Source organism: Cetorhinus maximus, chromosome 4, assembly GCF_964194155.1.
Source record: "Cetorhinus maximus chromosome 4, sCetMax3.hap1.1, whole genome shotgun sequence".
Classification (NCBI taxonomy): domain Eukaryota; kingdom Metazoa; phylum Chordata; class Chondrichthyes; order Lamniformes; family Cetorhinidae; genus Cetorhinus; species Cetorhinus maximus.
Window position 1 is genome coordinate 6,417,730 of NC_135882.1, and position 13,366 is coordinate 6,431,095.

The following is a 13,366-nucleotide window of genomic DNA, read 5'->3' on the forward strand; positions in this document are numbered from 1 at the left end:
CGTTGGAGGACCCCCTCCGATGTATGGGTTTGCTCCTGGAGCCAGACCTGGTCCAGGTGGCCATACGCAGGTCCAGGCTGGACATGCCCAGTGGGGTGGTTGCCTCTGGCTGCCTGCCTGTTGCCCTCAGCCTTGACCGTGCTCAAGTGACCCTGGAAAAGGAGCATGCATTTTCCACTAGTATGCTTAAGGCCTTGCGTGACTCATGGGCGCCACAGGGATTGGAGTTTGTAGTGATTAATGGCAACACAATAATTGCTTACATTTTATAAGTTTCTTTTTGGTTTCCGTGATTGTTAGTTGTTCAACTTTATTGAGCAACCAAGTGTCCCCTTATGTGTTTAAAGCCACTGTTTTAATTCTGAATGGGTACAGATCTTGTTACCCATATGTAACCACCACTAATAATAAACTGTTTCCATACAGCCTGGTGTTGTATCTGTCAGACTAATTGGATATTCCTTTTAAAGAGTCGAAATGGGAGCAATAGGCCGAATGAATCATAGGATAGAATTACAGGATGGTTAAAGCGCAGGAGGCCATTCAGCCCATCATGCCAGCACCAGCTCTCTCCAAGAGCAATTCAGCTAGTCCCAGTCCCCTGCCCTTTCCCCACAGCCCCGCAAATGATTTTATCCAATTCCCGTTTGAAAGCTATGATTAACCCAGTCCCCAATTGAACGTCTGCCTTCTGCCCAGTGTGAGTCTGAGCCTTGCGTTTCTATAGCCCCTTTCACAACCTCAGCATGATCCAAAGGGCTCTTGAAGTGTTGTCATCGTCACCGATGGCAGCCAATTTCACACAGCAAGCTCCCACAAACAGCGAAGTGATACTGACCCAGGTAATAGCGAACTTGAATAGCCTTTCTGACCAAGACACACTCATTCCTCCCATTGGCACCACTAAGCGACCTGTCCCTTTAAAAGATGTGCGCTTGCGCAGCCTTCCCCCAACCGCCCCATCCCGGGAAGGCGCATGCACAGAAAGCAAGCAACATCGGATCAGCTGAACGGAGGTGGATAGGGGGGGGGGGGGGGGAGATTGGAGAGGAACGCATGCGCAGATTCTCGGATCGAAGGGGGCGTTTGGGTGCATGCGCAAACGCTGCACGGAAGGAACTGTCGCATGCGCAGACGCTCGGCTAGAGGAGAGGGAGTTGGGGCGCAAGCGCGGACATGCCGGCTTGTCTGGGTGGGGGGGGGGGGGGGGGGGGCGGGGTGGTAAGGTTAAGGCGCGTGCGCGAACTTGAACGCCGGGCAGGGGCAGGGGCAGGGGCAGGGGAGCGGGGTTTAGAGCGCATGCTCGGAAGTCACGCTCGGCGGCGGGGCAGCGAGAGCGCATGTGTGGACGCTCCGGGCTCGGGACGCAAAGTGCTCGGCATCACTCGCGTGCACGCAATACGCTCGGGTGCGCGCGCGCAGTGGAGCGCCGGGTCAGCGGTGAAGCCGGGGCCGCGGAGAGCTGGCGAGTGGGGCCGGCCCGTGTAGGGAGGGTGCAGGCTCCGAGCTTCGGCCGCATTCTGCCTCCCTCCCTCCCTCTCCCGCTCGCCCTCAGTTCCCGCTGTCCGCCATGGATTAGGAGGAAGCGGTAAAATCCACTGACCCCCGGGGGCCCGGGCCCAGCTGCTCGCCATGAACATCGACGTGGAGTTTCACATCCGCCAGAACTACCCGTGGTCCAAACTCCCCGGCAATGTCCGGCAGGTGAGCCCGGGGTCCCGGGGGAGGCAGCCAGTGACAAGAGCCCTGCCTCAGAGGCTAAACACACACACACCCCCGCCCCCCTCAGTCAGCAAGTTCAGGCATCAAGTACCTCCCCCCGACTCCAAAGCACTGAATCCAGGCTGGTGTTCCCAATGCAGTACTGAGGGAGTGCGGCACTGTCGGAGGGTCAGTACTGAGGGAGTGCGGCACTGTCGGAGGGTCAGTACTGAGGGAGTGCGGCACTGTCAGAGGGTCAGTACTGAGGGAGCGCCGCACTGTCGGAGGGTCAGTACTGAGGGAGTGCGGCACTGTCGGAGGGTCAGTACTGAGGGAGTGCTGCACTGTCGGAGGGTCAGTACTGAGGGAGCGCTGCACTGTCGGAGGGTCAGTACTGAGGGAGCGCCGCGCTGTCGGAGGGTCAGTACTGAGGGAGTGCCGCGCTGTCAGAGGGTCAGTACTGAGGGAGCGCCGCGCTGTCGGAGGGTCAGTACTGAGGGAGTGCGGCACTGTCGGAGGGTCAGTACTGAGGGAGCGCTGCACTGTCGGAGGGTCAGTACTGAGGGAGCGCTGCACTGTCGGAGGGTCAGTACTGAGGGAGCGCTGCACTGTCGGAGGGTCAGTACTGAGGGAGTGCGGCACTGTCGGAGGGTCAGTACTGAGGGAGCGCTGCACTGTCGGAGGGTCAGTACTGAGGGAGCGCTGCACTGTCGGAGGGTCAATACTGAGGGAGTGCTGCGCTGTCGGAGGGTCAGTACTGAGGGATCACGGTACTGTCGGAGGGTCAGTACTGAGGGAGCGCCGCACTGTCGGAGGGTCAGTACTGAGGGAGCGCCGCACTGTCGGAGGGTCAGTACTGAGGGAGCGCCGCACTGTCGGAGGGTCAGTACTGAGGGAGCGCCGCACTGTCGGAGGGTCAGTACTGAGGGAGCGCCGCGCTGTCGGAGTGTCAGTACTGAGGGAACGCCGCGCTGTCGGAGGGTCAGTACTGAGGGAGTGCCGCGCTGTCGGAGGGTCAGTACTGAGGGAGCGCCGCGCTGTCGGAGGGTCAGTACTGAGGGAGCGCCGCGCTGTCGGAGGGTCAGTACTGAGGGAGCGCCGCGCTGTCGGAGGGTCAGTACTGAGGGAGCGCCGCGCTGTCGGAGGGTCAGTACTGAGGGAGCGCCGCGCTGTCGGAGGGTCAGTACTGAGGGAGCGCCGCGCTGTCGGATGGTCAGTACTGAGGGAGCGCCGCGCTGTCGGAGGGTCAGTACTGAGGGAACGCCGCGCTGTCGGAGGGTCAGTACTGAGGGAGCGCCGCGCTGTCGGAGGGTCAGTACTGAGGGAGCGCCGCGCTGTCGGAGGGTCAGTACTGAGGGAGCGCCGCGCTGTCGGAGGGTCAGTACTGAGGGAGCGCCGCGCTGTCGGAGGGTCAGTACTGAGGGAGCGCCGCGCTGTCGGAGGGTCAGTACTGAGGGAGCGCCGCGCTGTCGGAGGGTCAGTACTGAGGGAGCGCCGCGCTGTCGGAGGGTCAGTACTGAGGGAGCGCCGCGCTGTCGGAGGGTCAGTACTGAGGGAGCGCCGCGCTGTCGGAGGGTCAGTACTGAGGGAGCGCCGCGCTGTCGGAGGGTCAGTACTGAGGGAGCGCCGCGCTGTCGGAGGGTCAGTACTGAGGGAGCGCTGCGCTGCGCTGTCGGAGGGTCAGTACTGAGGGAGCGCTGCGCCGTCGGAGGGTCAGTACTGAGGGAGCGCCGCGCTGTCGGAGGGTCAGTACTGAGGAGTGCTGCGCTGTTGGGGTCAGTACTGAGGGAGTGATGTGCTGTCGGAGGGTCAGTGCTGAGGGAGCGCCGCACTGTCGGAGGGTCAGTACTGCGGGCGCGCTATACTGTCAGACGGTCAGTGCTGAGGAAACGCCGTACTGAGGGAGCGCCGCGCCATCATGTGGGTGATCAATACATAGAGAGTGCCGCACTGTCAGAAGTGCTGTCTTTTGGATGGGCCAAGCTCTGCCCCCCAATCAACATCACTGAAACAGGTTAAAGCAAAATACTGCAGATGCTGGAAATCTGAAACAAAAACAAAAATTGCTGGAAAAACTCAGCAGGTCTGACAGCATCTGTCAAGAGAAAGACAGTTAACGTTTCAAGTCCAGATGACCCTTCTTTGTCACAGAAACAGGTTATCTGGTCATTATCACACTGTTGTTTGTAGGCTCTTGCTCTGTGCAGATTGACTGTCATATCGAAACCTAGTTACTGTTACAATGTATGCAAAAAGTTCTCCATTGGCATAAACTGTTTTGGGATGTCCTGAAATCATGAAATGCAAAATCTTTCACTTTCTTGACCTCTTTGAGTGATGAGTGGTATAGAAGTGGGGTGAGGTATGATAGCTCTTCTGCTGGCACAGATATATGGGCTGAATGTCCTGCTGTGCCATATGTTCTATGTAAATGAAAGTTTTTGTGTCTTTCTTAACTTGTGTGTGTGTGTGTGTGTGTGTGTGTGTGTATGTGTATGTATTCACATACACAAAATGGGTATATATAATGTTATGATCTGGTTAGGGACGGTTAACATCCAACCACCTTTTAACCAATAGAACTATGCCACATTTTTACCTTTTTTAAAACAAGCACAAACTTTATTGTATATAAAAGACTTAAACAAAATAAGCAGCATTAATTTAACGATATGGTTTATGACTATGTATGTTATACACTCAGGTTTACTTCTTACTTCCACCCACTAAATCTCTTTATAAGACACGTCCATCTTAAAGTTATTTACTTCTTTAGGGACCCCCCATAACTATGCCACAGTCCTCTGGAAACTATTTTTAATTCTCATCAGTTCCTGCTGTTCTCAGAGGTAAGATGGTTATTTGCTAACTCTTGCCTCTGATTAACTCATTCCCTTGTTCTGGTTACTTTTCCTTTACTTCCAAGTTAATCTACTGGTTGCTTTCTCTGTGAGGACCACTGTAGATTATTTCACTAGTTTCAAACTAGGCAATCTCGCAGCTTCAGTTCCTTCACAAAATTCAAAGTGAGATTCAGCCTCACCCCCATTCTACACAGTGAATGATGAAGTTAGATTTTTACTCTGCTTAAGTGCAGGTCTGTCTAACTGTCATTGCCTTTGGCTATCTTCTCTCAGTGAGCTGCAAACTGTACACACCAGCTCCAAGCTGCCACTGAGCTTGGATGGTTCTGTGTCCCTTTATACAGCCTCAACCGGTTTCAGTCTGCCCAGAAGTTTTTGTTTCTAAACCTCAGATTCAGTTTTTGTTTCCTTAGGAACGTGGAGGGTCCTTTTCCTTTTCTGTTTCCGTTTTCAGTTTCTGTTTTCAGTTAGGGTTATGCATAAAGTGCTGTTGTAACCTGCTGTTTTGTAGCTCTATCTCTTCTATTCTGACCTTTTCAGTGTCTACCTTGTTTAGCCCATTTTCTACAGTTGAAATTTTTAGTTTTAAAAATGAATAATTTATTTTAAAACACATGAGCCCTGAACTAGATATTCACAACAGAAGGGATCAGAGCATCTGTTACCTGAAGCTATTGTTCTCTGCCCCTGCCCCCCACGTCCACAGCCACACTGCAGTATCCCTATATCCAAAGAATAGCTCTTTCTGCCCCTGCAGTTCCATCATTCAAAAGCTGGTGCTGCTCTACGTCAAATTTTGTTGCTTGAGGGTGTTCAGTGTCAATATAATGTGCTGCTTCCTTGAGCAATAACTACATATGTAGATGAAAGGAATTGGAACATATTTTTATAAAAAGGGTTGAGGCAATATTCATTTATTGCAAATTGGAAACTTTAAAAGATGAATCAGAATTGTTTTCAATAGGTGCAGCTATTGCTTTAATTACCAGTTAAGCTGTTTGTCTTGTTTTGCAAGCTAAAGCACTCTCTGCTTTGTATGCCATACATCAGTTTGGCTTGCATCTTGGGAGTACAATATAATCTTAAATTTAATCTGTGGATGAATAAATTTGATGGTGTAAACTTTTGTAGAGGAATGTAAGAGCGTTGCATGAAGTAAGTAATGTTGGGTTGCACATAATTCAACATGGAAACCTGATGTGGTGCTGGAAAAACTTGCTAGATAAGACAACTTCTGAGTCACAGAGGGCAGCTGCTGTCGTTTAGAGATGTTATTTTTTTTCCGCTGCAAAGTTGAAGGGAGAAGTTGTAGAATATATATGGCCCCAGGGATGGGGAGCCGATGGGGTGGTGATGGTGTAGTGGTAATGTCACTGGACTGGTAATCCAGAGAGCCAGGGCAATCCTCTGGGGACCTGGGTTCAAATCCTGCTAAAAATCTGGAATTAAAAGTCTACTGATGACCCTGAAACCATTGTCGATTATTGTAAAAAACCCATCTGGTTCACTAATGTCCTTTAGGGAAGGAAATCTGCCGTTTTTACCTGGTCTGGCCTACATGTGACTCCAGATCCACAGCAATGTGGCTGACTCTTAAATGTCCCCTACGGATGGGCAATAAATGCTGGCCTAGCCAATGACATCCCATGAATACATTTTTAAAAATCAGGGATTTTAGATTGGAGAAGCTGGGGTTTTTCTCCTCTGGGCAAAGGAGATTGAGGAGAGATTTGATAGTGTTGTACTAGATTATGACAGGTTTAGATAAGGTAGACAAAGAAAAGCTGTTCCCATTAGCTGATAGTACAAGGACTAAGTGTTGGAATCATATCTCTTTAAACTGGATTTTTCTTTTTAAATATGGAAGGACTTTGCATTATTTGGACATTGGAGGCTGCCCGCGAGTTTTTTTAAAAGGGTCATAAGTTCACCTTGGAGCTGTCAATAAGCAGGCCGCTTCCAAGCAATCACCTGAGCTGCATGGTACTTGAGAAGGAGTTTTGTTTGTTTGTTTTGAACTGCAAAGAACTTTAATTGATGAAAAGCTGGAAGACAAAAAGGCGATCGTATGGCAGAAGAAAAAGCCTTAAGTTTAACCTGTGGTTTTGCTTTCAATCTTGTTGGGGAAAGGCTGAGAACAGAAGGCTACCCTGACGAGCTCTCTCTCCCTCTCTGCTTTGCGAAACAGTGTGTGGTTGGACCTGTAGCCAGATAATCCTCATCCGAGTGTAGTTTGTCTGCTAATTTTGGACTTACCAGCTGAGACAGGAAGAATTGGTCCAGCTATACTCTCTTTCATACTGAAGCGCCGTTGGTGAACTTCCCAACATCCAGTGGGCCCAGCAGCACTTCACCCGAGGGAACTTCAGACCAACAGCACCAAACCCCCTTGAACTTTAATTTTTTTTCCTTCTAAGAATGTTTTTTTTCCATCCTCCTGACTCTGGAGACACTATCTGTGTGTCTTTTGTTTGTTTGTGTCTGTGTATGTGTGTGCACTGGGGAATTTAACAAGGGTTAGTTAGTCACACTTCCGGATTACAATCAAGTCGACCAGCTCTTGAAACTTGTTTAAAAGGAGTTCTGTTTTATAATAAATCAATCATTCTGAGTTAATGAAAGAAGTCTGCTCAGAGTCTCTTTTCTGCTGGTTACTAGAAGTATAGGTAAGCAATTGGCCATTTTGGTGAGAAAATTAAACATTCAAGTTAATGGTATGGCCTGCGGAGTAGTGGGGCTTGATAATTCGTGCACTCCTCCCATCCCGGTCGTAACATATGGGTGACACAGATTTAAGGTTCAGGGGAATGTGAGGAAGAACATTTTTTACACGGTGCGAAGTAATGACCTGGAACTCCCTACCCACAAGGGTGGTGGAAGCAAAGATGATCAATGATTTCATAAGGAAATTGGATTGACGTTTGAGGGAAATAAAATTGCAGGACTACAGAGATAGAAGGGGGGGAATGGAACTGACTGGAATGCTCGACAGAACAAGCATGGACTCAATGGGCCAGGTGACCACCACCTGTGCTGTTATGACTCTGACTCTATATTATCAGTTGTGTATGTTTTGTGCAGAATGATATTTCACCGCTAGTAATAAATAATAGATTTATGCACTTCAGGACTTATGTTGGTACGGTAATATAGTGGTTATGTTACTGGAGTAGTAATCCAGAGTCTGGACTAAAGAGCATTGCATGCAAATGCAAAATGAAAAAACAGATGGCCTGGCCATTTTCTATGACTGCTTATCATGACCAGTGAATGAATATCAGAAAATGCTGGAAATGTTCGGCGGGTCAGGCAGCATTTGTAGAAAGAGAAAAAGTTAATGTTTCAGATGGATGACCTTCTGCCTATTTCCGTTAGCCAAGGATATTGAGGGTTACAGAACCAAATTGGGCAGTTGGAGATGCAGATCAGGCATTAGAGTCAGTGCAGAAAAGATTCACAAGAATGGTTCTAGGAATGAGGAACTTCAGTTATGCAGATAGATTGGAGAAGCTGGGACTGTTTTCCTTGGTGAAGAGAAGATTGAGAGGAGATTTAATAGAAGCGCTCAAAATCATGAGGGGTCTGGACAGCGTAGGTAGAGAGAAACTGTACCCGTTGGTGGAAGAATTGAGAATGAGAGGGCACAGATTTAAGGTAATTGGCAAAAGAAGCAACGGAAGCTCGAGGAGAAATTTTTTTGCACAGCAAGTGGTTAAGATTGGGAATCCGCTGCCTGTGCGTGTGGTGGAAGTAGGTCAATCGAGGTATTTAAGAGGAAATTGGGTTATTATCTGAAAAGGAAGAATGTACAGGGTTACGGGCAGAAGGTGGGGACATAGCACTCGGTGCATTGCTCATTCATAGAACTGGTGCAGACATGATAGGCTGAATGCCCTAGCTCGTATATTCCTATCTAGCATCTGTCTGATATTATCGAAAGTCTTGTGCATGGCATGCACTTCATGTCCTCAAACCATACTTCCCACTCTCTCAATTGTTTTGGTTACACTTTAGTGGCGATATTTACAATGTAAAAAATGATCTGTTAATATTATTAATGCATTTTTGGCATGTCAAGTCATGCTCTCGATGTAGGGTCTGATTGCTCTGTACCCCTCTCTCTCCTATAAGACACTCCTTAAAACTTCTCATCATGCTTTTGGTCATCTGCCCTAATCTCTTGTGGCTCAGTGTTGAATTTTGTTTGCTAATCTGCTTTGAGATATTTTATTACATTTGAAGTTGCTTTCTAAATATGCCTTGTTTATAGGTGGCACTGTGGATCAAGTAACTGAAATCTGACCCATTTAAAAGCAATTTCTCTCCACAACACTCTTCCACCCCCCTCCCCCCCCACCCCGGCAACCTCTTTCCCTGTTAATCTAATAATTTGACTAAATCTCAATCTTCACCCAATGGATGGGGACCTGGCCCTCCATGTCCTTTTGCCAGCTGTACTTTCCTGTCCACAGGCCTATTTCAGACTGTGGCTTGTGCCAGGCGTTTGGCTAACTGGCCCACCCCCCTATTGACTTTCCCAGGTGATGCGTGATAAAGTCACTAACCTTGACCCATCCACTTTGTTGCTTGCACCCTCTAAACCGCAAACTGAAACCTGTAGCTTCGTGAGCCCTTCGCACCCTCCCCACCCTGGAATTGACTGGCGCCTGATTCTGCATTCATTCATGGACGTCTGCTCCACTGTTAACTTCTGTTGCTGTGCCTACTGCATTGCTAATTTATTGATTTTTTTTCTTTGCTTTATGAATTTGCTAAATTCACTGCTGTTCCATGAATCTGTTGATTTGACGTGCTTATTGTGAATTTATTAATTCAGCGTGCTTCAATAGTTTGGTATACCCACAGTAGTTGATTTGTGCTCACTGTTCCGTTAACTATTGAGACGTTGCTCTCTGCTCTTTGGATCTGTTCGTTCACTGTTCCCTGCTGCTATGTTAATTTGCCTACTTTTCTCAGGCCTGTTCACTACTTAATTAAGCGACTCATTCCCATTATATTTATGCCTCTATCAGCGGCCCATCTCTGTTTTGTTTATCAATTCGATGGTATGGCTGGTGCATTATGAATTTATTGATCTTCTGGTGCCAGGCATGCCTGATTGTACCTTTGCTGTTAACTGCTGCCTACTCCTACTTCATTCCCCAGTGTCTGTTGCACTTAATTCACCGGTGTTTGCTATACTATATGTTTACCTATTCACTGTCCATCTACCTTGTGCTGCAGTTTCATTTCATTTGTTATTTTCATGCTGTTGGCTGAGGGATAAATATTGGACAGGACGCTGGGGAGAACTCCCCTACTCTTCTAGAAATAGTGTCACTGCATCTTTTATGTCAGCAGAGAAGGCGGATAGGGCCTCGGTTTAATGTCACAGCTGAAAGATGGCACCTCTGACAGTGCAGCATTTCCACTGGGTGTGCTAGCCTGAATTTTTGTGCTTAAAAGTCCCTAAAGTGGGACTTGAACCTACAACTTTCTGAGTCAGAGAGCAAATTAATCTAATGTACTTTTTTTTTGTAAAGGAGACAATTTGGGTGTTACCAGTCTCATTTTGTTAGGAAATAGAGATAGTTTAAGTAAGTTGCATGTGTATTCGGGTGTGTTAGGAATAAGGTATATCTTTAAATTTAAGTTTTAGCTTTAAGTTTAATGTATATTTTTCTATTTGTAGGTTAAAAATGTGAAACCTAGGATCTAGTTTCATTTTAGAGTGGAGACAATAGGCCTGAGGCTTTGTTTGTGTGCCTGCATTCTAATGAGATTTTATGGCGCTTGAAGGGAAGTTAAAACAAGGTAGAAACAAACTGTGTTTTTGCCTAGCAACAGGGGTCCAGAGAGCGGGACCCACAGAGACAGAGAAAACCAGAAAAGCAATTTTAGTTCAGTTGAAACCAGGATTCCAGAGAGGCTGGACTCAGCTGAGAGAACTACAGAGAGAGCGGATTTTCCATAAAAATTCTAAGAGAAGGTACTTGAAACCAGGGAGCAGGTCCTAATAGGAAAAAAAAAGGTCAAATGAAGGACAGGAATCTGGAAAAGGCCCTGTTAAGTGAAGTTAAAAGTAAGGGGCAGAGGGAAACTTGAAGGGAGAGAGCTGCGAATGCAGATTTAAAGCAATATAGGCTTGGGAGAAGCCAGAAGATTCAAGGGGGCGGCCAAAGGTCTGTAACTCTTTACTATGGGCATGTGAAGCAGTGGTGTTCTGTTGGCACGACTGAGAGAGTGCATGGAAGAAAGCTTGAATGCACATGATGATCCAAGTGAGAGGAACATCAGGAGAGTTTGGAGGTGGTCTCTAGCGGAAGGCATTGAGAGAAAGCATCGGTTTGGGAGCGGATTCCAAAGCGAATTCTTGGAGAGTGGAGATTGGAAACCCTTATGTAGAAGATGTAGTTCAGTGAGCCCGGTTGGCTCACGGTGTGACAAGTGTCTGGGGGGAGTTGAGAAGAGACCCATAACATCTTTTTGGGGTGGCATCTATCACTTGGTTTCAGAGCGTGGTGTGCCTGACCACAGGTTGCCTATTGGTTTCCATGGGCTATGTACTTACTGTGAGCATTAGGGTGTAAAATAGCTTTTTGAAACTTGTTTTATCTTTACGGCTGTATATGTATCTGTAAAGGTATAGTTGTGGTTGAAGGAATATTGTAATATAGTTCATCTTTTTTTATTCATAACTGTTTTGTTCTTTTGTTAAAAGTCCATCAGCTGACTCCTATGACTCTGTCAGTAGCCACTCTGCACATAGCTAAACAAAAAATAAAAGTTAGGATCTATCAAGCCAGGTTCCACCTTGGGATCTGACTTGTCCAGTAGTAACATCAGCTGGGATGTTAACAATTACAAATAAAACTTGTGTGAATGATTGGATCTAAAATATTACATAAAGCTTTTAACCTTTAACCACAATTCTACAAATGAAAATGAAATTGTATTCACATGCAGTAATCAAATCATGATCTTAGTTTCAATCGTGGGGAAAGCTCATGCTTCAAATGTTTTGATATTTAAAAATTGAAATATGTTTTTGGTGCTGTGTTCTTTCAATATTAGAGCTGACTTGAGTCAGAGAGTGCCCAGAAGAAGAGCTTACTGATGTGTAAAGTCATGTGGAATATGTATAAAGTTGTCATAGTGTCAGCTGTGGATCACACTCTTACCTCTGAGTCAGAAGGCTGTGGGTTCAAGCCCCACTCCAAATAGTTGAGCACATAATCTAAATTAACATTCCCAGTGCAGCACTGAGGGAAAGCTGCACTGCCTTAGGCGCTACCTTTCGGACGAGGTGTTAAACTGCAGCCCCAGCTGCCCTTTCAGGTGGACATAAAAGATCTCATTGCACTTTTTTGCCAAAGAGCAGGGGAGTTAACCCCTGGCCAATATTTATTCCTCAACAAATTATCATGTCATTATCTCATTTCTGTTAACCTAAGAAAGCACACAAAATTGTGACCTATTTTTTATAACTGTATAGGATGTGGCTTCATTCAAATCAATGTTCCTATTATGAATTTCTGACAATTAATAAGGAAGATGAGAACTGCTTTCTGGTATCTTTTACAGAGTCTGGGCAACTCACAGCACGAGTATGAGAAACAAGTTCTGCTTTACAGCATCCGCAATCAGCTGCGTTACAGGAGTAACCTAGGTAAGCAGAACTCTAATGTTTTATCAGTGAAGTCTGATGTATAGTATTTTCAATTGTATTCACTTAATTCACCCTGCCCCATCAGGCCATGTGAGGTTAAGTGCTAGCTCCTACACAATGCCCCAGTGTATTGGAAGTATGCAACTTGTATTAATAAAAGGCAAATTTCTCCAACCAGCCACCAGATTAAACACTCACTCCCTCTATCACCGGTGCACTATGCTGGCAGTGTGTACCATCTGTAGGATGCACTGCAGCAACTCACCAATGGTTCCCTCATCAACCAACCAGAAGAATAAGTGCAGCAGCTGCATGGAAGCACCATCACCTGCAAGTTCATTTTTTTATTCATGCAAGGGATGTGGACTTCGCTGGCTAGGCCAGATTTATTGTCCATCCCTAATTGCCCTTGAGAAGGTGGTGGTGAGCTGCCTTCTTGAACCACTGCAGTTCCTGTGGTGTAGGTACACCCACAGTGCTGTTAGGGAGGGAGTTCCAGGGTTTTGACCCAGCGACAGTGAAGGAACGACGATATATTTCCAAGTCAGGATGGTGCGTGGCTTGGAGGGGAACTTCCAGGTGTTGGTGTTCCCATCTATCTGCTGCTCTTGTCCTTCCAGGTGGTAGTGGTTGTGGGTTTGGAAGGCTCTGCCTAAGGAGCCTTGGTGAATCCCTGCAGTGCATCTTGTAGATGGTACATGCTGCTGCTACTGTGCATCAGTGGTGGAGGGAGTAAATGTTTGTGGAAGGGGTGCCAATCAACCAGGCTGCTTTGTATTGGATGGTGTCAAGCTTCTTGAGTGTTGTTGGAGCTGCACTCATCCAGGCAAGTGGCGAGTATTCCATCACCCTCCTGAATTGTTCCTTGCAGATGATGGACAGACTTTGGGGAGTCAGGAGTTGAGCTACTCGCCGCAGGATTCCTAGCCTCTGATCTGCTGTTGTAGCCACAGCCACAATCATCCTGACTTGGAACTACATTGTCATTCCAAGCCACACCATCCTGGCTTGGAACTATATTGACATTCTTTCATTGTCGCTGAGTCAAAATCTTGGAGCTCCTCCCTAACAGCACTGTGGGTGTAACACAGCACAAGAACTGCAGCAGTTCAAGAAAGTGGCTCACCACCAC

The 13,366-nt window shown here is 47.3% G+C and overlaps 1 protein-coding gene across 1 annotated transcript in view; it reads left to right on the forward strand.

Moving 5' to 3' along the window:
• The first annotated feature begins 1,406 nt into the window (after positions 1-1,406).
• fam91a1 (family with sequence similarity 91 member A1) overlaps positions 1,407-13,366 on the forward strand; it is a 54,159-nt gene continuing 42,199 nt past the window's right edge. Inside the window, exons 1-2 of the mRNA XM_078539884.1 lie at positions 1,407-1,704; positions 12,150-12,234. Coding sequence (XP_078396010.1) covers positions 1,633-1,704; positions 12,150-12,234 — 157 coding nt within the window. The 5' untranslated portion in view covers positions 1,407-1,632. The remainder of the gene's footprint in view (positions 1,705-12,149; positions 12,235-13,366) is intronic.